This window comes from Canis lupus, chromosome 3, assembly GCF_003254725.2.
Source record: "Canis lupus dingo isolate Sandy chromosome 3, ASM325472v2, whole genome shotgun sequence".
In the NCBI taxonomy this organism is placed as follows: Eukaryota; Metazoa; Chordata; class Mammalia; order Carnivora; family Canidae; genus Canis; species Canis lupus.
The window spans coordinates 40,983,441-41,007,817 of record NC_064245.1 but is presented as its reverse complement, the minus strand read 5'-3'; the positions used below and the strand labels follow the sequence as shown (position 1 = coordinate 41,007,817).

Below are 24,377 nucleotides of genomic sequence, written 5' to 3'. Positions count from 1 at the left end.
AATATGTAGTACATAATTGTTTTTTGTCAGTAACTCATTGCAATTCTTTGAGACACATCATTTTACTTCTTGGCATACAGTCTTTTCAGGGTGCATTTCTCCTTTCCCTGTCAGCTTTTTCCTCATTCTGGCTTTCTTCTGAGTCTCAAAATGGTCGAGAATCAAATGCTTCCTCAGTTGTATTTGGAGGAATGCAAGAGCCTCCCTCACCATCATGTAACAGCTGCTTTACTTAGGATCCGATTGGACATTCCTGTGTCCAATGTGGGAAGGGAGAATGCCTGTACCGATTGGCTTGGGTTTGTCATCAGTCATAAATTGAAGTGGAGTCCGCTCACTCAAACCACATGACTGCTACACCTGAGGAGGACTAGAAGGACGGCAGCATCCATGAAAATAGGGGTGATCTCCTAGCCCAGCTGACGCCCAGAAGTACTGCAGCTATAGAATATACACGACAACCTATAGACTGTTCTTTTAGAGAAAGTTGAAAACAGGAATTAAGATGATTAAAGTCAGACCACAAATACTTAATGAAGACCTTACTGGCAGCCAAAGAAACAGTGTGGGTAAAGGTAGAGCAATAAGGAAGAAATACTTGGTGAAAATGAAGCATTAGAGCTGAGTGCTGAAGAGGCTGCAGTAAAGGAGTTGCCCTGGTAGCTCCTTCAGGCCCAGACTAGGAGGGTTGCCTCTGTTGCCACAGGAATGAAGGAATAGGCCAATCTCAGGCAGTTTCTTATAATATCGCCATTATCTCGGTCCCCAGTAGGAGATGCCCTGGATCTTGTGTCTTAAGTATCTCTCAGTAGCTCCAAGCAGTAAGACTGGAAAGTAGTGGCATAAGTCTTAAGTTTTATGTGTATTTCAGATTGGGTTGATATTTTTGCTTTTTAAAAAAAATATTCCTAAAGATACATGGTTAGCTACTGAGTTTTGTTACAAAATTTACTTGAAACTAGGACTAGGGAAAACTTGTTTCATATTTGTACCAAAGTGTTTTAATGACTGTTTTCATGTTAATGAATGATACTTCCTTTTTCCAGGGAATGGATTTGTAAACTCAAGAGCTTCTCCAAATTTGATTGGAACTACTGGTGCAAATAGTTTAGGCAAAGTTATGCCTACAAAGTCTCCCCCTCCTCCAGGTGGTGGCAATCTTGGAATGAATAGTCGAAAACCAGATCTTCGAGTTGTCATCCCTCCTACAAGCAAGGGCATGATGCCTCCACTGGTATGTTAAATTTTTCTTCATTTTCATTCTTTAAAATACAGCCAGTCTGTATTTTTCTTTGGAATTTTCTGTACTTCCATAGAATCTAGACCCTTTCTTAATGAGTATTTCTATTTGAAGTCAGCATTTGAAGAGACAGATCCATTTTAAATACACAGAAATCTGATTATGGAGAAACAGGATGTTAATATGCTTAGTGGTTATTTAAAATTAAAGCTAAAAGAGGAGAGGTTGTTAGGCTTAATTTTATCAGGCTGGGATCTTAGCTCAGAAATTCCATCACCAAATTGATAAATTAAACCTGACTTAAATATTTTTCTGTCTCTACTTTGCATACTTTCGGTAATCGATTACATATGCTTTTCTGTAGAAGAAACGCTATATTAGTCGTTAGAAAATTCTGCATACCAAAAAAAACCATTGTAGAATAGGGAACAACGCATCAAAACCTGAATGAGTTATTCTCCAAATCATTTTCCTTTGTTTATTCCTTCTCCAGTAACCTTCCCATTTAATTCTATAAAGAATATAGGTCTTCCCCCAAATTCCTTGGCAGTGTATTCATAATTGCAGCTTCATAGGCTTTTGAATCCTGTGTTTATGAAGAAGAGAATATGTTTATCCCTTGAGCTTCTTACAGAAAAAACTTAGATTATGTATGCAAGTTTTAAAACCATTCCTAGTATCACATAGCTTGACTAACATGCAATGTGATATGCCAGGTGTTCTCTCTACAGTGCAGCTGCTAAACCCACTATTTGATTTTTTGCCTAAATGAAAGTTGATGTTATCAGGCTTTAGATAATCTTCGTATGTGTAATGCTTTATAGATTCCCAAACATCTTCATATGCATCGTCGCATTTGATTGTCAATTATACTATAACCTTGGCTAGGTAGAGATGAGGAAACTGAAGGAGAAGTTAATACTTATCCAAGGTAATATAAAAGAGAGCCAGGACCAAAACTTTTTAAGTCAAGAAACAAACAAGTACTTTTTCATTTGGAGTAGAAAGCTGGAAACTGTGTTGCCCCCAGCCTTACAATGAAAACGAGTTGAATAAATGATGAGTTCACAGTTCTCTTTGAGTAGATTATAGTGCTGAGATTTCATGGCATTCAAGTGGCCCAGACTCTAGGGGAGAGACACATACTGCAGGCAGAGGACACGTTCAAGCACTAGCTTATCTAGTAAGACCCAGGTAATAAGAGTTAAGCTCAGATGATGGATGAATTGCCAGAGGCCAGCTGTTCACTGGCAGGAGCATAGCGGGAGTCAGTTCTTTTATAGGCTTTTTCTCCACAAACCCCACTGGGTGCTCACAGAAGAGATAGGGAATGTCCTGAAAAAGTCTCTGCTGTGGTATATGGCTGGGAAAGGGGAAGAGCACCCACTACAGTAGGGACAAAACATTCTCCCTGGACCCTTCTCCCCTTTCTCTCTTGTGGACTAGAAGCCTCAATCTGTAAGGAGATGAACAACAAAAACTGTCACCATTAGGGCATTGGTGATCTCCCATTGTATCTCAAGAAATGGAAAAGGAAAAATATCTAAAGCCATGGTGGAAAAGCAGGAACAATGCCAGAAGCATGACAGGGTGACCAAGGAGCCACAGCTCTGGGCACAGCATCAAGAGGGGAAGGCTTCAGACTGACAGTGGAGCAGTCACTGGGGAAAAAGCAAACAACCTCTGGCAAACTAGCACTTGTTTCCTCCTGGAGGGATTTGAGGCCCATGGTAGATGCACTCAGGGTGACCATTGATTGCAGCAGTGAAGCTGCAGTTCCTAATTTAACTCATACCATGCACTAAAGACCTAGCAATAGGAAAGACCTCTTGGTCTATAGGTCAGTAGAGTTACCCAAACTGTAATATGAAGAGAAAGAAGAGTGAAAATAAAAAGCAGAACAAAAAAAAAAAAAAAAAAAGCAGAACAAAGTTTCCAAGAGCTGTGGACTTTTATCAGGTGGTTTAACATATTTGTCATTGGAATTCCAAAAAGAGGAGAGAAGGAGCAGGACAAATACTTGAAGAAATAACAGAAGTAGGATAAATACACATTCAGACTGCTAAAAGCAAAAGACAAGTAAAAATCTTAAAGGCAGCCAGAGAAAAAAAAGAAGAAAGATACGAATTTATACTATACTTCTCTCTAGAAACTGTGCAAGCTACAAACAATGGAGTAACAAAGTGCTGGAATTCAAAACAGACAAACAAAAAAACTTCTCAACCTAGAATTCTATATCCAGCAAAAATGTCTTTCAGAAATGACAGAGAAATAAAACTTTCTCAAGCAAAAAATCTTGAGAGTTTATTGCTGGAAGACCTGTTCTGCAAGAAACACTAGGGGAAATCATTTGGCAGAAGGGCTATGATGCCAGCAAAAACTTGGATCTATACAAACAATCGAAATGAAATAAATGAAAATAAAGCACAATTCGTTTCCCCCCTACCTTTTAGAAGCCTTCTATTTTAGAACAATTTTATATTTATACAAAGATTACAAATATATTATCAGAAAGTTCTGCTAATGCTTCACACCAGTTTCTCGGATTATTAACATCTCACATTAGTATGGTACATAACTTAGAACTAACGGGTCAGTACTGATACATCATTATTCACAGAAGTCCATACTTTATTCAGATTTCTTTCATTTGTAACCACATGTCTTGTTCTGTTCTGGGATCCCATCTAGGACAGCATTACAATTAGTAGCCATGTCTCCTCAGACTCCTTCTCTTGGCTGTGATAGTTTCTGAGACTTTACTTGCTTTAATCATCTAGACAGTTTTGAGAAGTACTGGTCAGGTGTTTTGTATAATATTACTGAATTGGGATTTTATTCTCATGTTTTTCTCATGATTAGACTGGAGTTATGGGTTTTAGGAAGGAAGGCCACAGAAGCAAATTACCAGTTTTATCACACCACACAAAAGATAGATACTGTTGTTATGAGTAATTATTACTGATGTTAACCTTGGTTACCTTGCTGATGTAGTGTTCCATGGGTTTCTCTGCTGCAAAGTTATGCTTCTTCCTTTCTATACTGTCCTCTTTGGAAAGAAGTCCCTCTGCAAGGTCCATACTTAAGGAGTCGGGAGTTAGGTTATCCCTCCTTGAGGGCAGAATATCTATATAAATTATTTGGAGTTCTTCAGCAAAGGTAAAGAAACCTGTTTGCTTTCATTTATCTAATATATTAATACAGAGTTATGGACATTTATATTTGGGGTTATAATACTAAATTCTGTTAATATATAATTCTATCAATACTATTTTATTCTACTGCTCATATTCCGGCGTTAGCCATTGAGGACTATTCAGTTGGTTCCTGTGCCTCTTGCATGCACGTCATCTTTCTGGGGGTTTTTTTGGGAGGAGTAATTGGCGGAGGTTATTTTTAAATTTTTCAGTTACTACGAAATGCCCTAGACTCATCTTACATATTTTCTGCCCTAGTCCTAGAATCAGTCATTTCTCTAAGGAACTGTGGTTCCTTTTTATTGGGAAAGGTATTAGAAACCAGAATCTGAGCATCTTTCTCTTCTTAATTGCTCTAAAAGATTGCTGGCTTTCTAAAGCAAAAATAGTGGGAAGAATTTTGTGCTTATAGCACATGTAAAAATAAAATATGACAATAAAAGGCAGGCAAATTATAAATACAGTGTTGTAAGTCCTTACTCTACACCTAATGTGATATCTATTTGAAGGTGAACTCTAACCTTATGTTATGAGTATGTTATGAAACCTAGTGCAACTACCGAAAACAATTTAAAAAGAGAGGTATAAAGTCAGTAGAGGAGATAAAATGTAATTATAAAAAATGCTCAAAAAGCCCAAGATATAAGAGAAAAAATAAAAACAGATGGTACAAATAAATATAGCTAGCAAGATTGTAGATTTTAATCCAACCATACAAGTAATCACTCTGAATGTGATCTTTTAAGACAGTTAAAAGACAAAATGTCAGATTAAGAAAAGGAAGATCATACTATACAGAAACCCTAGTTTAAATATAAAGGCATAGGTTTACAGATACAGAAAACATATAGTGCAAACATTAACCACAAGAAGACTATTGTAGCTATATTAATTTCAAACAGTGTAGACTTCACAGTGAGGAGTTTCATCAAGGATAAAGAAGGACTTCACACAGTCCATTTCCCAAGAAATAAGTATCTTTAATGTATACACACCTAACAGCAGACCTTCAAAACTTATACACCAAAAACCGATGGAACTAAAAGGTAAAATAGAAAATCCACAACCGTAGTTGGAAACTTAAAACACTCTTTTCTCAGTAATTGACAGAACAAGTAGGCAGAAAAATCTGTAAGGATCTAGACAACCTGAGCAATACTCAACCAGCTCGACCTAAGAGACGTTTCTAGAACATCTCACAGCAGCAGAACATAACATTTTTCTTAAGAGCCCTTGGAACATTCACCAAGATAGCACTTTCCTGTGTCACAAAGTAACCCTCAACAAATTTCAAAGAATTGAAATCCTGCAGATTGTATATTCTCTGATCATAATGAAATCCATAACAGAAAGGAAAAATCTTTATATATTGAAAAATTAACACACTTTTAAATAACCCACAAGTCAAAGAGGAAATCTCAGGAGAAATTATAATTAATATATACATATATATTCCGTCAAAAAAAAAACCTGTCAAAATATGGGGGACCAGCAAAAGTAGTATTGGGAAGGAAACTTACAGCATTAGATGTTTATACTAGAAAAGAGAAAGGTAACAAATCATTAAGCTTTTACTTAAACTCAAGAGAGAAGAGCAAACTTAACCCAGAGTAACCAGAAGAAAAGAAAGAGCAGAAATTAATGAAATTTAAAACAGAAAAACAGAGAAAAGCAATCAAACCACAGCCTAGTGTTTTGATTGCTAAACTTCTAGCCCTGCTGACCAAATTAAAAGAGAAGGCATAGGTTATCAGTATCAAGAATGAAAGAGGTACTGGCAAAAAGATGGGCACATAGATCAATGGACAAAATGGAGAGCCCAGAAAATAGACCAACACAAATATATTCAGTTGTTTATTGACAAATGCAGTAAAGCAATTCAACATCCATATGCAAAAATAAAATGTCAAAATATAACTCCTACAAAAATTATAGACTCAAACATAAAATACAAAAACTCTGAAACTTTTAGAAGAAAACATTGGGAAAAACAATACATCAAAAACATGATTGATAGAGAAAATTTTGATACATTGATGCTTATCAGAATAGTTTCACTGTCAAAAAAGTTTTACTCCGTGAAAGGTCCTTATCCAAAGAATAAAAAGACAACCTACAGATCGGGACTGCTTGCAAATCACATATCCATCCGGGAAAGGACTTGCATCCAGGATGATACAACGATATATCTGTTAGAATGGCTAAGATTTAAAAAATAAAATCAGTGGTGTTGTGATAGCCTTATGTGGTGACAGATGGTAGCTACACTTGTGAGCATAGCATAATGTATAGAGTTGTTGAATTGCTGTGTTGCACACCTGAAACTGATATAACATTATGTGTCAGCTGTACTCAACCAGGGGCGCCTGGGTGGCTCAGTTGGTTAAGCTTCAGACTCTTGATCTCAGCTCAGGTCTTGATCTCAGAGTAGTGAGTTCAAGCCCTGTGTTGGCCTACTTTACAAACAAAACAAAACCCCAAGATACTAAAATGCCAAGTTCTGACAAGGATGCAGAGCAATAAGAACTCTCATATATTCATGCTTGGAAAGCAAAATCATATACCACTTTGGAAAACAGATCATCAGCTTCTTACAAAGTTAAATATATACTTGTTATACAACCTCTCCTAAAGAATTTACCCAAATGAATTTAAAACTGTGCTTATACAGAAATCTGTATTTTTTCATGGTTGCCAAAAACTGAGAGCATCCTAGATGTCCTTCCAACAGATGAATGAATCGATATACACACTGTGGTACATCCAGACAAAGGAATACTGCTCAGCAATAAAAAGGGATGAGCCATTTATTCACAGCAGTACAGATGAATCTTAAATGAATTTTGCTAAGTGAAAGAAACTGGATCTAAAAGACTACATAGCATGCGATTCCATTTATATTTCATTCTGGAAAACGCAAAACAGATCAGTGCTTGCCAGGGATGGAGAGAAGAGTTGACTACAAAGGGAATTTGAGGTGAATTTTTGTGGTGATGGAACTGTTCTGTGATCCTGTGTTTTTGGATGTACATACGAGTCTGTGCTTTTGTTAAAAACCCATAAGACTGTACAATACCAAGATTAGTTTTTACTATATGCAATTAAAAATCGACGAGGATTCAAGAGGAACTGAAGATAGAATATAGACCGTGACACGTGAATGTAACTGTATCTCAAGTCTGTGACATGATGATATGGAAGAGGATGAGGAAGGAGCTCACAATAACTTTGGAAACGTTCAACTCTAAATAGAGAAAACAAAAAAAAAATTGTAGGAAATCATTGCATATCTAACTGAGAAAATAGAAGACCCAAATTATGGCAGATTCCTGGGTGGCTCAGTTGATTAAGCATCTGCCTTCCGCTTGGGTCATGATCCCAGGGTCCTGAGACAGAGCCCTGCATCAGGCTCCTGCTCAGCAGGGAATCTGCTTCTCCCCCTCCCCCTGCTTGTGCGTGGACTCTCTCTCTCTCGAATAAATAAATAAAATCTTTAAAAAAAATTATGGGACATTGGATAAGATATCCAACCAGTACTCTTCAAAGTTATTAATGTCATGAAAAATGAGGAAAGATGGAGGGAACTGTCACAGACTAGAAGAGACGAAGGGTACATGACACGTAAGAGCATGTAGGACACAGGATCTGGTCCTGTAGCAGAAAAAGGACGTTGGTCAAAGACTGGTGAAAGCTAAGTGAGATCCCCTATAGTTTTAGGTACTGCTGTTACTTTGTTAGTTTTGACAATTGTATCATGTTTTTTTGGGGATGTACAACTGGTGGAGTGGTGCTGGAGTGTGGTATGTGACAGTATACTCTCTTTGCAGCTGCTCTCTAAGGGTAAAATTTTTTTAGGATACAAAGTTAAAAATTGATATAGGTATAACAACCCCAAAAGAAAACCATTTAGGCATTCAGGATAGTCATTTGGCTCACCCTTTAGGAATGGGATGTGGAATATCTGCCACTATCTTTCAGAAATACAAACTACAGAAAGTTTCATTTATGGGTCAGAAATATATTGATAAGAATTATTAGTAAACTGAAGACTTTAAGGACAAAACTGCATTTAGGCATTTAGCAGCTGGTCAGGGTTATCTCTGATCTTTGTTTCAGAGATCATGAAGCATCTCTGTAGAAGAGTCAGAATTTGCCATATAAACTATTTTACACCCTTGTCCCTGCAGGTTCAAGGGAAAACTACACAGCACGCACCTATTGTATTTCCATGTGTATCTTGTTAGTAGAGACCTGTGAAGGTCTCTGGAACTCAACAACTGAAGAGCCTTTTACCCACATTTGAAATAGCAATTGTAGGCAAGGTGATTGTTTTTCAGAGTAGATAACCAGCCTCCCAATTTTATAGTTTGTGTGCAGATAAACTGGCTTTCAGATTGGGGTTTCCTGTATCATTGATGCTTATAAAAACACCTTCTATAGATTGCCAGTAATGCTATATCATTTAAAACTGTTAATAAATATTTGAGTTCTTGTTTCATGACACTGTGCTAGCTGCAGTCGGAAATAATTCCTGCTGACTGAAGAGCACACATCTAGGAGATAAATAACGGACGTGTTTGACCAGGCGGGCTAGGGATGGGAGGATGAAGTATTCTGAAGGTTTCAGATATAAGCTGGGTATGATTAGGAACTCCTTTTAAACATGGGTGCAGGGGCCTGGTGGTGTGCAGGTGAGACCAGCATAGGAGCGAACTAGGCTAGGCTAGGACAGGGGCTTCTTTAAAGCCTGACCTGAGAGGATTTAAAGAATCTTCTGAAATCAACTACCCGTGGCAAGACTATAAAAAATTTATATTTGTATTCGTTGCATATAATCATCTCTTTAGGGTTCCAGGCAACCACTAGTGTCCAAATGACATGTTTTTCTAAAGAAATATTTTATTTTTGAGTACCAACAGTCTTAGTAACTCTCGTATCCCTCTCATATGCTGAGTGCAGTCGGAGGAAGAGGAATTGGAGTTGGTGAGTGTGTGTTTCTGCTTGAAGGGAGTTGCAAAAGATCTAGAAAGTACTAATTCTATTAAATGTATTTATCTAACCAGTGTTCCCTTTGTTACACAGTTTTTCTTGCTGTTAATAAACACTATCCAGGCACTTTCAATAACTGAACTGATCTACTGGCCCTACAAGAGTCCATCTTATTTTTCTACTTATAATTGTATATCTTGACCCATTTTGTTTGTTGGAGGGAACATTGGAACAGAGTTTTTAAAAACAATAGCTGTCAATGATTGCAAGACACTTATGAAAGATTTTTTTTAAGGCAAGATACAAAATACCTTATATAGTTCCCCAAATTATTAATATATTTTTAGAAAATGACTTCACCCTCAAAGTTCCTCAGATTGTAACACATGGTCTTGTGTTATTTCTCTTTCTTTCAAAAAGATTACATCATTTTTGGTGAGGTCACCTTTTTCAGAGTTGGAATTATTTCATACTGCATGAGACGATCTGAACCATAAGGGGGTTCCCTGTTTGCTAAAAGGAATGTCTGTAATTTAACATACATAAATTTACTTTTTTCTATCAGGACATAACTCTGTTGCTAAAAGTAGCTATTACCTTTTTTCTAAAACAAATAATTTCTATTGGCTTTTCTTCTAGAAAAAAAATCTGACTAAAAGTAACTTTGATTTAATCTCTTTTTTGGGAACTAAAGCTCAAAATTCACAGAAATGATCACATAAATTCAAAGTCAGTTGCTAACTAGTGACTCTAAGGGGGAAAAGCTTGAAAATGTTTAGTTCGTAGCATGGACAAGGGTTCAGATTGCATGAGAGCATGGGGGGAAGGCATCTATTGGTTTTGTTTATATTTTATTGCTATATATAAATATATGCATGCTGGTGTGTTTTGCACAGTTTGTGTCTTTTTAGATAAGGTTGTCTGTGCTCTGTCCTTAAAATAAGAGATCATTCTTTAACTTTGTGATCACTCACAGTTTTAGATGTGGTTTTTTATTTAGTAAACTAAAATATACTAGTCTGCCATTAATTGCAGTGTTGGATTATATCATGCAGATTTACACTTTCTTCTGGGGAAATACTTTACTTACTGATACAGTAATGATTAGAAAATGGAAGTTTATAATTCAAGATAAAATAATTCGTCTCAGACTACTTACCCTTAGGAAGTTGTCATGAATGCTTCCTTTCAATTCTCTTGCAATATGTTGCCCTCTAGTGGTCTCTCAAGTCTCTTACTCAGAAAAATCAATGCCAGTGAGATTAGAAGCTTTGATGCATGGAACCTATATATTGGCATTCACTATTACATGAGCACGTGCGCATGCACACACACACACAAAACCACCCCTTCTTGAGGTAATCCCAGGAGATTGCCATGGAGATGAAATCCTGGCATGGATAGAGCCAGGCCAAACTGTGTCATGCTATGTTCTTTTGCCTACTGTCTGACTCTTGGGGTTCCAGTGACCAAATCTTAGAATAGATAAGTCCAAAGTATAGGTCTACCTCAAAAATTCATTAAAATTATTAACTTGATGCTGAAAGTGTATTTTCAGTTATCATACATTGACCTCCACCCACTTAAAGTTCATCCCCCATTCAGAGTCTCAAAGGTACGTTTCTAAATCTTTGAAAACTACAAGATGAAGACATCAAAAATATTTATAATTATGAAATAAATACATAACCAAAAACCATCAACAATGTATATTCTTGGGATCCCTGGGTGGCGCAGCGGTTTGGCGCCTGCCTTTGGCCCAGGGCGCGATCCTGGAGACCCGGGATCGATTCCCACGTCAGGCTCCCGGTGCATGGAGCCTGCTTCTCCCTCTGCCTGTGTCTCTGCCTCTCTCTCTCTCTCTGTGACTATCATAAATAAATAAAAATTAAAAAAAAAAAAAAAAACAATGTATATTCTTTAAAACTTAAGCTGATTCAAACTCTGAAACTTAATCAATTTTAATGCAAAGCTTTGTGATCACCAAAATAAAATCCCAATCTGTTAGCATTTAGAAAGTTTTTCAGATTGGTTTGAACTCTCAGATATAATCCTGGATGGCTCTGACCTAAAGAGAGGAAGAACAGGTGCCTTGGAACCTACACTAAAAATTCTTCTGGGAAGGGCTAGGCCATGGAGATTCCTTGAGAAGCCTTGCTGTTCTAAAACAACTTTATGGTAGCTCCAGGGGCATACATATGGATGAGAAGTAATAAATACATTTATCTCATCAGTTACATAGATATCTTGGGCCAGAGCGTTTCTTGGGATAATCATTTAAGGATACTATCATACGTTTGTGTAGTACTTGAGTTTCCAAAGCACTTCTCATCTTTTGGCTCACTAGAGCTTCACAGGAATCCTCCAAGGCAGGCAGCACAGATAAGATACACGATCTTCCTGCTGTACAGACAGAGGTTCAGAGAGGTGAACTGATTTCCCCCCTGTTTACGAAGTACTGGATTTGGGACAAAACCCAGGTGCTATAACCACATTCCAAATGGTCTTTCTTATTTAAAATAGAAACTTAAGATTGTTGGGCAGCCTGGGTGGCTCAGCAGTTTAGCGCTGCCTTCAGCCCAGGGCCTAATCCTTGGGACCCGGGATTGAGTCCCACGTCAGGCTCCCTGCATGGAGCCTGCTTCTCCCTCTGCCTGTGTCTCTCACGAATAAATAAAAATAAAATCTTAAAAAGAAAGAAAGAAAGAAAGAAAGAAAGAAAGAAAGAAAGAAAGAAAGAAAGAAAGAAAGAGAAAAGGAAGAAAGAAAGAAAAGAAAAGAAAAGAAAAGAAAGAAAGAAAACTTAAGATTGAGTGAAAAATACAAACTAAAAAGAAATAAACTGAGATTTGGATCCTTATCAGATGATCAACATTCAAGTATCTAAATCTAGCACAAGGCCTTCATCTGATTATCCTTTGGAAGTGGTGAGAGAGAAAACTGAATCATACTCTGATTCTTTATAATCTCAAGGGCACTGAATTGTACTCTTAGTGATATGGGTTAGGCCCCCAAATGTCAGTTTTCAGGCTGTAACTTCTTCATTAAAAAATAATTATATATGTAAAAACCCTGGAGTAGTTCTGCTTTGGCTTTCTTGGGTGCTGATCTCATGGATCATGGAGTCTGTTCTCTTCCTCTGATCTTGGTTTTGGAGCGTCCCCTGAAGCCACTGTGGTAAGAAACTGCTGTCATCCCCTGGCATGTAGAGGAGTAGACATCTTAAGCTAACTTGATCATTCAATAGATGATTTTTAAAAATTCATTCCCAGTGTAGATTCATTACTGTATAGATGGACTCGGTCAGCAAGCATTTAATACTGCTCCATTCACAGTCCTACAAAAAGTACGTTAGTCACAAGCTCTCTGCACAAAGCCTCTCAGAAGAGTTGGGAGACTGTGCAGGGATGCATATCTGAACCTGCTGCCAAGAAATAGGTCACTGGGTAGGTGGTGTTGACAGTGGGGGAGGCTGAGCAAGTATGAGGGTGGGGCACATAGGGTGTGTATGTGTGTGTTTCAACTGCAGGATCCCAGGGAAGAAATCTGAAAGCAAACTGTACTTTGGTTAAGCCAAGACTTAACAGCATGTTAACATGTGAATGCTGTAGATATAGGTAGTTTTGATGCCTAAACTCATGGACGACTTACATTCCCGGTATACACATGACTTTTCGCTATCCTCAAGTCTCTAAAACCTAGATGTTTGATTTGGGGCAGCCTGGCAGTATTTGTAGTACTACCAAGTCCTCATTTATGGTAACACATAAAAGTGTTACCACCCATGGTGCAAGTTTCTGTTTTAAGGATATATCTTTGACATCAATAAACACTATGAAAGGGAAATGAATAATTAATGTAAAACTATATCCCTTGAAATTAAATATTTAGTTGTTCCCATTAGTATTTTTAAGTTTTTTTTCATATCATCACTGCTTTAAGAAATAATGATATTCACATCATAAAACTGTGAAAAATGTCACTTTTAAATTGAATGTTATTTTTAAAATACTAAGTTTGAATATAAATACTCAAATAATGACACTTTTTTTTCCTGCTCTCTCACAGAATACCCAGAGGATAAGCAGTTCTCAAGCCACTCAGCCTCTAGCTACCCCAGTCGTGTCTGTGACCACCCCAAGCTTGCCTCCACAGGGACTCGTGTACTCAGCCATGCCAACCGCCTACAACACTGGTAAGCCTGCTCTCTGGCCTTCTGTGGATTTTAGTTCTTTGTTTTGTGATCAACATGTGCTTTTGTGATTTTTTTTTTAAGTATATTGAAATAAATTATTTCCAGTTCTTTAGGTCCACATTTGGGTGTATTAAAAAACAGAGGCTAGCTTTGAAAAATGTACAAAAAAATACATTAATTGTAGAATGATTCCCAGCATCAACTTTTACTCCCCGCCCAGACAAAGAAACAAGTAGCTGTTACCAGAATTACAGCCTGTGCATCAAACCAGAGAGGATGATAGATGCTGCTTGGCATTTTCTCTGTCACTTCTCATTACACAGTATCCCACTCCTCCCAGCTGTTGAAGCATAAGAAGTTTTTCTCCTTATGCCATGTTGACCCCCTGGGGGGAAAGACAGAATCCCCTTAACTCGGGCCTGCAGAATGTGGCAGATGTGTAGCTGCGCCACGCAGGGTGTGTTTTCCTCTGTGTAACCACCTTTAGTTTCTGTTGTTTGTGTCTCAGGAGCAAAACCAGGACCTTTCTTGTTTCTCCTCAGAGCCAGTCACTCCTTACTTCTGAGAGGAACTTCTCACTCGTTAATGTTTATGTAGACATTTTATTTTAAAATACCCTATTTCAGGAGTCTGTGAGGCAGAGTTATGACTGCTGAGTGGTTGGAGGGGCACTCTTAGCCATCCAGGGTGTCCGAGGGTCCTGGTGTGCAGCAGGTTTCTTTCAGATTAGCCTTTCTGAGGGGAGGGAGAAGGCTGGCGCGGGCGGTTTGCCTTTCTCACCAGCTGAGCCCAAGACCTTTTGGGTGATGCTTCAAAGGAAGAAGGAAATAGTTAAATTATACCTTGTCAGTTATTCAGACTACAGTGCAGGGCATTCAGTCTCTCTCATGATTCTTATAAGTAGACTATAATAAAAAAAATAATCATCTAATTTTAGACTTCAGGGTAAATGCTCTAGCATGGTGCTTTCAAATTGCTGTCTGGAGCTCCCTAAGGCCACTGTTATATTTTATTGTCACTTTAATTCCACTCAGTTCATTTAAAACAGAAGTTTAAAAGGTTTTGTTAAAAAAGAGAGCAAATGGCCACTACCTTATCTAACAATCAATATAAAAAAATGTCCAAATCTATTAAGTGCAAATCTAGAGTAAAGCAAGAGATTACACATTCATAGAAATTCTGTGTCCTTGCACTGATCACCAGCTCTCTGAGTGACAGCAGGCCAGGGACAGAGTTTTTGTTCCAAATTCACACCAGCTCGGGGGACAGGATGTACCTGAGTGGCCGAGGCAAGCAGCGTGCACTCTGAGCTGGGGGAGCAGGAGCAAAGAGCTCAATGGTACAGACATGCAGGCAAGCAGCAGCGGCGCAGTGAGGAGCTGCACCTGGTGTTGATTTGCTAGCAGCTTCCTGAACCCTTCCTGATAGGCTTTCCTGTAGCCATAGCCATAGCCATGGAAGTTCCACTGTGCTTGTTTTTAGAAATGCTATTGGATGGATTAGCAAGAACTTATTTTTTTTGAAGTCCAGAAGGAATTACCAAAACATAAAGATGGAGTTCAATTCTGTCAAAACCATCAGCCCTTGGCCTCAGTCTCATTCCATCTCTAACCTGACCTGGTCCCTGTGCTCTTTTGCAAGCGTGTATTTGGCTTGATTTTACCATATTATTTCTACTGTATTTCATTGCCCTTTTTAGACACATGTCCTTTTTCATCCTTCTGTAGTGTGTCACCTGCCTTTTTCTGTACAGAGAGTCAGACTCAGGTCAGATGGAACACTTGCTATGTGGCAGGTACTGGGCCAGGCACACAAGAGTATATGGTTCACAGTAGAAGTCAGGGCCTGCCCGGGAAGACAGACACAGGACAAGCAGCCCTGGGAATAATTGAGTACAGTCGTGGCAGGAGCTACATTGAGGCTACACTAAAGGGACACACGTGACCCAGTCGGACGGAGCAGGTAGAGTGTTCCAGGGCGAGAGAGCACCGTGTACAAAGGCCAGGAGATGGGAGCCTGGCGGGAGGGATGGGGATGGTTCAGCATGCTCAGAGTTGAAACTGTAGAGGTAAGTAAGAATTTGTAGGCCATGTTGAAGATTTCGGATATTGAGAGCACCAAGAAGCCAGATTGTTAGGGAGAGAGATTTGGTGACCATATTTGTTATTTTAAGATCACTTTGGCTAATGTTCATGGCAAAACAGCATCCCAAGAGACCACACAGGAGGCGAGCCTGGTGGCCCAAGGAGTGGATCCCAGTGGCATAGCTGAGAACAGTGGCAGGAGAGCTGGTGAAGTGGGTGGGTTTGAGACCGTATGGAGCACCGATCAGTCTTGGTGATTGGCGGTGGAAGTATGAGAGAAGAATCAGGAACACCCACAGGTTTCTGGTATGAACAATGAGGTGAATGTTGGTGCCATTTATCAAGATAAGGAGCAGGTTTGGAGGAGGAGAGAGGAGTCTGGTTTGGGTGTCAAATTTGAGGTGTTTGGAGAGACATCCACATGGACAATGGATATATCGAATAGGCAGTTGGGAGGACCCAGAGGTAGAGAGTTAGGGGTGGCAGGAGGCACTGTGGAAGGCCGCAGTGTGAGGGACCCCTTGCGCCACCTGCCGTGGGAGTGGATGAAACGGTCAGAGAGACTGTAGCGTGAGCAAAGTGTAGAGGAAGGCAGAATCATGAGCACTAGCTATGTTCTTTCCACTCAGTCCTTTTTTTATTAATGTTAATTCACTAAGACCAGCTTCTTTAAATACGTCTCTTGAGACATGAAAAAGCAGTTAAAAGTAGAAGAGTTTTTGCCACCTCTCTTTAAAACTAAATGGAAAAGATAAGTGTTAATGAAGAACTGAAATAAACCGATGTGTGAATGATACGTAATGTCCCAAGTATTGGCCAAAGTGATTATGACTGAGGCATTCAGATACAATGAGCTATATTCTATATTATACTCTTGTAAACACATAAGGTTTTTCATGAACTTGAAGTTATGTTGCACAAGGATCTTTGACAGCCCCTGTACTGTGAACAACTGCAGTTTGTCAGTTGTGTGATAATGATAATGTCCTCTCTGGGCCACTGAGCTGGCCACTGCCTGGGAAAGGGTGCTGTGTCCTTCCTGCTCCCCTTGTACATCAAGAATAGAAGATCTGCTGCTCGAGGCTCCATCTGATCTGTCATTCCTTCTTCAGGGGGGTAGCAGAGGGCATGTGTAAAATGACAGCTGTGTATGAACATCCCTTAGCAATGGCTGTGTCATTATTTCTATTTACAAGTCTGGAAAAAGTATCTCAACTTATTGTGAGACATGAAACTGTAAACATATAGTACAAAGTTGAGACTGACTTTAGTGAAATAATCCCAGACAAGCAGATACAGTGAGGACCTGTAAACCTCCCAAAGAAAAACTATTGTGGGTTTAGACCTGTGTGTTTTATGTTAGGAAGTACCTGGCTTCTCTCAACTTGGGAACCTTTGGAGCTACTCTGTGAAAAACATTTTACTTGAGCCTTCTTACACACACAAGCAACAGTTCTTTCCTTGTCCTAGATTACTCGCTGACTAGTGCGGACCTGTCGGCCCTGCAGGGCTTCAACTCCCCGGGTATGCTGTCTCTGGGACAGGTGTCAGCCTGGCAACAGCACCATTTAGGACAAGCAGCCCTCAGCTCTCTGGTGTGAGTAACTAGAAATTGTCTCCAAATCTCTCCTTTCAGCCTGTGCACTTTATTTTTCCATCGGTTATGGTCTTTTGCACTGTTTACTTTCATGTGACGATCTGAGAAGGATTCTTTTTTACATGGTACAAGTGTTTGGAGAAAATATTTTCTTTATGTGACTCTAGGTAATAGCTTGGATACTGATCAAAGTAAGCATTCCCTGAGGAGATCTGGGAGGCAAGGCTTCTCTTCTGTGGAGGTAGACTCAGATAGTAACCAAGGGGTACTGAGGCAAGATGTCACCCACATGCACCTCCCTTCTACCTACCAGCTGACCACTAAGCCACCCAGTCCCCCCCTCCTTCCTCACCCCTGTACCTGATTCCAGTGTTGGAACAAAGGCAGCTTAGAGGTATTCACCCCACACACTTTTTTTTTTCCCTCTGGTGATTATCAGTAGACGAAGGCAACAGGAAAATAAACAGCCAACCCTCCTGGAGGCCAACTGGGAGTGCTCTTCTGTCCTCCTTCTGAGATGCTATCCTCTACCTGAGCAGGCTTTCCGTCATCCTGCTTTCCCCTCCTACTAGTGCTGTCAGATACCCCCTGGGCACCACCATAAGGTCTTCTCACTCCTGTCCCTTCACCCTGCCCATAAGGAATGTTCTCATTGTTGAACTCGTGCGGTACAGTGTGTGCAGCATGTTTCGACCAACCACATGGACCCCAGTAGCCAGATTCACACACAGATACCCAACCTCTGCTGTTCTCCCCTCCTGTCTGCAGAGAAAGCCAAGGTTATTTTCCTTCTCTGATTTTCTTTGCCCACTGGCCCTCAGAGAGCCGTGCAGAAGTGAGTGGAGATGGCTTGGCGCTCAGCCTGAGGGAGAAGCCTTTCCACGCACTCTGCTACTCTGCATGAGGTGGCCTGTCTGTGCCATTTCCTCACCTGGGAAAGACAGCCAGGCGACTAACTGCCTTCTTAGAGTTGCTGTGAGAGGAGATGAGATGTGCCTGTCCCAGGATGAGAGCAGAGAAGAAAGCAAGGATGAGAGGAAGCCAAATTCAGAGGCCGAGTCATTCCTCTCCTGTTCTGGTCCATATGCAGCATTAGACACACTGCTTCGGAGACTTCACCTGCCGAAGGGCCAAGGGGGTGGGTGGGGACACTAGTCACCAAAGCTCTCGGACAGTCCTGTTTTTTTCCTTCCACAGAGAGGTCGTTAAAAGCAGTATGGGGGAATTCTGATAGTGTCAGTCAGGGGGTGTCTGCCGTATCATTCCGGTTATGCAAAGGCACTCAGAAACCATCTAACATCTTTTCTTTCCTGCAGCGCTGGAGGGCAGTTATCTCAGGGTTCGAATTTATCCATTAATACCAACCAAAACATCAACATTAAATCAGAACCAATTTCACCTCCCCGGGATCGAATGACCCCATCAGGCTTTCAGCAGCAGCAGCCACAGCAGCAGCAGCCACCACCGCCCCAGCCCTCCCAGCCCCCCCAGCCCCGACAGGAAATGGGGCGCTCCCCTGTGGACAGTCTGAGCAGCTCAAGCAGCTCCTATGATGGTAGTGACCGGGAGGATCCACGGGGTGACTTCCATTCTCCAATTGTGCTTGGCCGACCCCCAAACACGGAGGACAGAGAAAGCCCTTCTGTAAAGCGAATGAGGATGGACGCGTGGGTGACCTAAGGCTTCCAGGCTGGTGTTCATACTTCGTGTTACTGCAGTGAACTGCCCTACATATCTAAATTGGTAAATAAGGACATGAGTTAAATATATTTATATGTACATACATACATATATATCCCTTTATATATATATATGTATGTGGGTGTGAGTGTGTGTATGTGTGGGTGTGTGTTGCATACAGAATCAGGCACTTACCTGCCTTGTAGATCTGCAGATGTGCGTCCCATGGCAAACAAAGCACCCCGTAGGCAGAGTCTAGTCTGGCACTTCCTTGGACTACTTGTTTCATAAGATAACCAGTTTTTGCAGAGAAACGTGTACCCATATATAATTCTCCCACACTAGCTTGCAGAAACCTAGAGGGCCCCTACTTGTTTTATTTAACTGTGCAGTGACTGTAGTTACTTAAGAAAAAATGCTTTGTAGAACAGAGCAGTAGAAAAGCAGGAATCAAGAAAGCAATACTGTACATAAAATGTCATTTATACTAATTACCCAGCCTGGCATGGGTCTCTGTTGCAGAGGGGTGCATGGGAAGGGCTGTTGATATTTTAAAAAACAAAACAAAAAAGCCCCACACATAAATGTTTTGCACGTGCAAAAATGTATTGGGTCAAAGAAGTGATCTTTAGCTAATAAAAAAGAGAGAGAGTAGAAAACACGCATGAGATATTCAGAAAATACTAGCCTAGAAATATAGAGCATTAACAAAATAAATTAATATATTAAGTTATAATTGGACTATGTCAGAAGTTTCTTTTTACATTCATATCTTAAAGAAACTGATTTTAGCTCATGTATATTTTATATGAAAGAAAACACCCTTATGAATTGATGACTATATATAAAATTATATTCACTACTTTTGAACACATTCTGCTATGAATTATTTATATAAGCCAAAGCTGTATGTTGTAACTTTTTTTTTTTTAAGAGAATAGCTTTATCTTGTTTTAACTTTTTAGTTTTATTTTAAGAGGGGAAAAAAAAAACAAAAATATCTTGCAAGCAGAACCTTGGAAAAAAAAAGCCATGAACACTTATTATTCTATATGTAAATTAAAAGTTGAGCCAAACTCTTTTGTGTATATAGCATCTTAAATATATTATCACCTTTGATGTAAGTACCTATGTATTGTACGGTCACCAGATTAAAAAGTATATTTTTGTGGATTGCCGCCAATTTGGGGGGAAAAGGCGAGATCCTTATTAAGTAGAGTATTCACTGTTTAACATTTACTATTTTGTTAAATATACTGTACTTTGGATTTTAATTATTAGCCCAGTCTTTTCAGAGGATTGTATAAAGGGGTTTCTCCCCTCACTGGTGGTGAATGTGTGATGTTACATTGTAATCTTTGTGCTGTATGGGTTGAGCATCATTATATATTTTATATGTGTACATAAATAGCAAAGTGGCAAAAAAAAAACTGGTGTTAAGTTCATCTTGCATAAATATAAAATGTGTTGTTACAGATTTTATAAGGCATTACTTAAAACTTGCCTTTTGTGAGGAAAAAATATAGTAGAAAAAGCTGAACTAATTTAATATTAGAGAACATGGCAAAATAGTAGATGAGCACAAAGGTTTTATAAGTGGTAAATGATTAGGGAAAAATATTTGTGGGGGAAGGCATCTTTTTTTTCCTGCTCCCCCCCACCCCCCAAATAGAATGATGCAGCTGGTTATAAAATACTACCATCTGAACTCTCTGCACATCGAAGTGGCACTTTGGTGTGGGGAGAAATTCTCTCACAGGCACATCGCTGGCTGGCCCGGCTCCCCGGTTGCACTCAGCGGAGCCTTTGAAAAGCCTTCCTCCTCCGGGAAGACAACGAAGCGTCTGTTTCGTGGGCTTGTGCCACAAACAAAATTCAAAGTCCTGTATATCTTTCATCATAGGTTTTTAAATACTCCCTTTCCTGAGCAACTCAAAATAAGGGTTTAAAAATTGCTGCTATTTTGTATTTTCAACTTAATGTCGAGCAGCTACCTACAATTTTTACTTATGTTTTGCTTTTCCCCCTAAATTGCCTTCTTCTGACATTTTCCTCATCTGCTATTTGTGACAAATCATCAGCCAGATTTCCTGACTGACACATAGGTATTAGGTACAGGATAAACCTGTGGTATTCAAAGCAACAAGACGGAATTCGGTTTTAGTTAACAGTTTGGGTAGTAGATTTCGACAGAGGCCCCAAATGGGAGGGTAGCCTGCCCTGTCCTCTTGTCAGTATGGCCGTCGGGCTCTCCTTCTGAAAGGATCAGTTGCTCCTTAAAATGTCCTTACTTTCCTGAACTGCATACAGGCACGTTTCTTCATAAGGTCACACCTGATTGAAACAAGACAGTCTCCCAACACTGAACTTCCAAGATAATCCTTACCACTTTGTAAACCATTTATAGCTTTGAAAGTGTTAAGTGATTCTTTTGTTCCTCTTCATGCACGTTCATGAACTTCTGCTGTACCTTGGAATAGGAGTTACCACATTCGCATTTACTGTCTATTTTCTTGTGTGCCTTATGAGATGGCTTTTCTGACTGTATCTCAATCGTCTTTCTTTCTATGCAGGTTTATAATCAGTACAACTACTGTTTTCTAAAATACTATTCCACGAGGCTCGGAGTTTGTATTTCAATTACACTGACCAAGTAACAATGTATTCCGTTTTCAGGAAGTGAATATTTGACTGTTAACCCTTCCCTGTCTGCCCAGTGTGACCTGGAGCGCACGGACGTGACAGACACCCCTCCCCCAGACTCCATGTACAAACACATCCACACGCACATCTCCGGGTGGAAAGCAGCTCAGAGCGGGGAAGACACGGATGGTGTTCCTTTAGAACTGACTTTTCTTACCGTTTTAGACTTGTGTGTTTTGTATGACACCATCACAAGAAAATTTTATCCTTCAGATGAAGTATTTTATTACTAAAAGACAAAAACAAAAAAAGCTTAGAGGACACCGCACTGGTTCGAGTACAGTTTCCAACAGCTGTCCTTCCCGCGGGGCGCTGAACCGGTCCTACATTGAGAGTGAAAGTCACCACTGTACGTCTGCAGGTGGTCCCGATCAAAACTCCATCCTTTGAGCCCTAATTATGTCCATTGTGTTCGAGACTAAATCAGGGGTTTGTTCTAAAAGAACAATACATGTTTTACCATTTCCTTTAACGCTAAGGACAACTAATAAAGCATTAACACATTTTCTGTATTAACCATCATGCGCACAAGAAATACATAGTAAATAAGGAACCAGAAAACTCCTGGCATTGGATCATAAGAAGCTAGATGATTAGAATGTGAAAAAGATTTTACAAATGTAAAACTTTTATTTCTCTGTAGAAACTTTCTTCACTTTGCTGTGCAAGAAGACACTGCTTTGCTATATTTAAAATGGCTTTTTTAAAAAAGAGATTTATGTATTTGGTAAATGTTTGTAGTCAACAGTTCACACAAGAAGCTGTACACGGTTTGATCATGTAAACCGTTTGGCGGCACAAGCTGGACTTTGTTGCCATCCTTGAGATGAACCTTTTAAGAAAAATAAGTTAATCTCAATTTTTCCCTGAATGTGTTGTTTTTTCTTCATTATACAATAAATATTATAGTGAACTTTTTATCAAATGGTTAAGAAAATGCTAGAGGTTGTTGTAAACTATTTGTATCCTGCACTCACTACAGTAAAGACGGACTGGCTTTTCCTGTGTACTCCCGACTCTGTCATGTTTGCCGCCAGTCGTCCCCTCCATCCCTCCTTCTCCGTTCCCTTCTCTTCCTGGGCCGCCCATGGCCCCTCAGGACGCAGCAGGGACCCAGGGCCCAGCACCAGCCAGCCTGGCCTCGACTGCAGTAAGTGTGGGTCAGGTGAGCCCCTCCAGGCTCCGGGAATAGCTGCTCGCAGGCTGCACTATTGGGGAGCGGGGGTGGGGGGATACCGTGGAGCAGAATCTAATAATACCAAGTTGCATTTGGGGGGGGAAGAGGATTTGTTTTACCCAAAAGGCATACCTCACACTAAGCAGCAGCAGAAGACAGATTTACTACATGAATTACTCTAAAAAATGACAGACGTGTTAGTTGATCTTCACCTTGTCAGTGGAAAGTGTTCTCTTCCTTGGACTGGCCTCTTAAGCCAGCTTCTTACAGAGCAGATTCTTGCAGTCAAAAGCCAAATTTTTGTGCCGGTTTTACTCGCAGCTACAGCAAGGCTCTTATTAGTAGGTTTTGAAAGCTGGTTGAGTCCTGTGGCTAAAAATAGTCTAATCACAGCTGCAGCTCCTTAAAATCAATTCATTGTGACTTCGTAGTTGGCTCCCACGGGCGGCTCCCACTAGGCTCTAGCCCACTTTGAAGCCCGTCCTGTGCCTGGCCGGCTGCTCAGTAGGGGCCCGAGCGCCACCAGGGTGCCTTCCCATTCCCCACATTAAGGGAGGGGTTTCCAAATAGGGTCCCAGGAGCACCAGGAGAGGGGTCCCTCAGGCCGTCACACAGCTGACCAGAGTGAGCCCTGATCCCCGGCTGTCAGGGTATGAGCTGAGGACAAGCTCCTCTCCGCCAGCCCCCAGCCGATGGCTGCACACAGCTGGGGTGCGCCCCTTCCTGCCTGTGAGAAAGCTTTTGCGCTCCAACTCCATCTGCGTCTGCTTCCCAGACGACCCAAACTGACATGCAGCTCGCCCAGCCTTCGAGAACGTGTCCTAGACTGGAGTCACTGACATCATCTGCCTGCTTACTCGTACCAAAGCAGCTGAAGGCAGCTGGGGAAGAAAAAAATCACAGTTGTACTAATTGGTTTCCACTGTATACTCCTCCCACCTCTTCAAGCTTTTTTTAAACTTTACTTTGAACTAATTTGTAAGTTAGAGAAAAGTTGCAAAAATCTTAGTTTCCACATACATACCCTTCACTTGGCCTTGCCAAGAGTTAACATTTCCCTAAACACCATGCCACTGTCAGAACCACGAAACTGACAGTTACAGGACTACCTAGCCCCACCTTCTGTCACTGGCCAGCATCACACTTCCCTGTAACTACCCCTCCAGCTGTGCACACCCCCAGTCCAGCTACAGAAGACAGCACTGCTTGCAGGTCAAGACCAAGCCCTGCCTCATGTCCCTGGCCAGCACCACCATGCCCACTGCAGCTAGAGCTGGTCTGCCCAGCCGAGGACCTGCATGCCCTTTTGTGCAACCTGATGCCTGTTGCTGACCTCCACTGCAGTATGCATGCTCAGGGGTAGAATGTGAGGTCCTGGGACAGCATGCTGACACTCAGGGCCTCTGCTAATGCCAGGGAGCCTATAGTTGACCCTAGCCCTTGCTACCTGCCCTGACACCTATTGCTACAACTTCTGTCTGCAAGTGACCTCTGCCACTACCTATGTGTCTACAG

General features: G+C 40.6%; 1 protein-coding gene across 38 annotated transcripts in view; it reads left to right on the top strand.

Annotated features, from left to right (window-relative positions):
* MEF2A (myocyte enhancer factor 2A) overlaps window positions 1-24,377 on the top strand; it is a 189,413-nt gene that overhangs the window by 143,321 nt on the left and 21,715 nt on the right. For 22 of the 38 annotated variants that reach the window (XM_035714759.2, XM_025437975.3, XM_035714760.2 and 19 more), the window contains 5 exons: window positions 1,047-1,234; window positions 9,397-9,420; window positions 13,495-13,621; window positions 17,176-17,302; window positions 18,619-22,694. In XM_035714759.2, the coding sequence (XP_035570652.1) occupies window positions 1,047-1,234; window positions 9,397-9,420; window positions 13,495-13,621; window positions 17,176-17,302; window positions 18,619-18,982 (830 nt within the window). In that variant the 3' untranslated portion in view covers window positions 18,983-22,694. Of the gene's footprint in view, window positions 1-1,046; window positions 1,235-9,396; window positions 9,421-13,494; window positions 13,622-17,175; window positions 17,303-18,618; window positions 22,695-24,377 lie in introns of those variants that run through there. The other 16 variants (XM_035714758.2, XM_035714761.2, XM_035714762.2 and 13 more) reach the window with 5 other exon arrangements.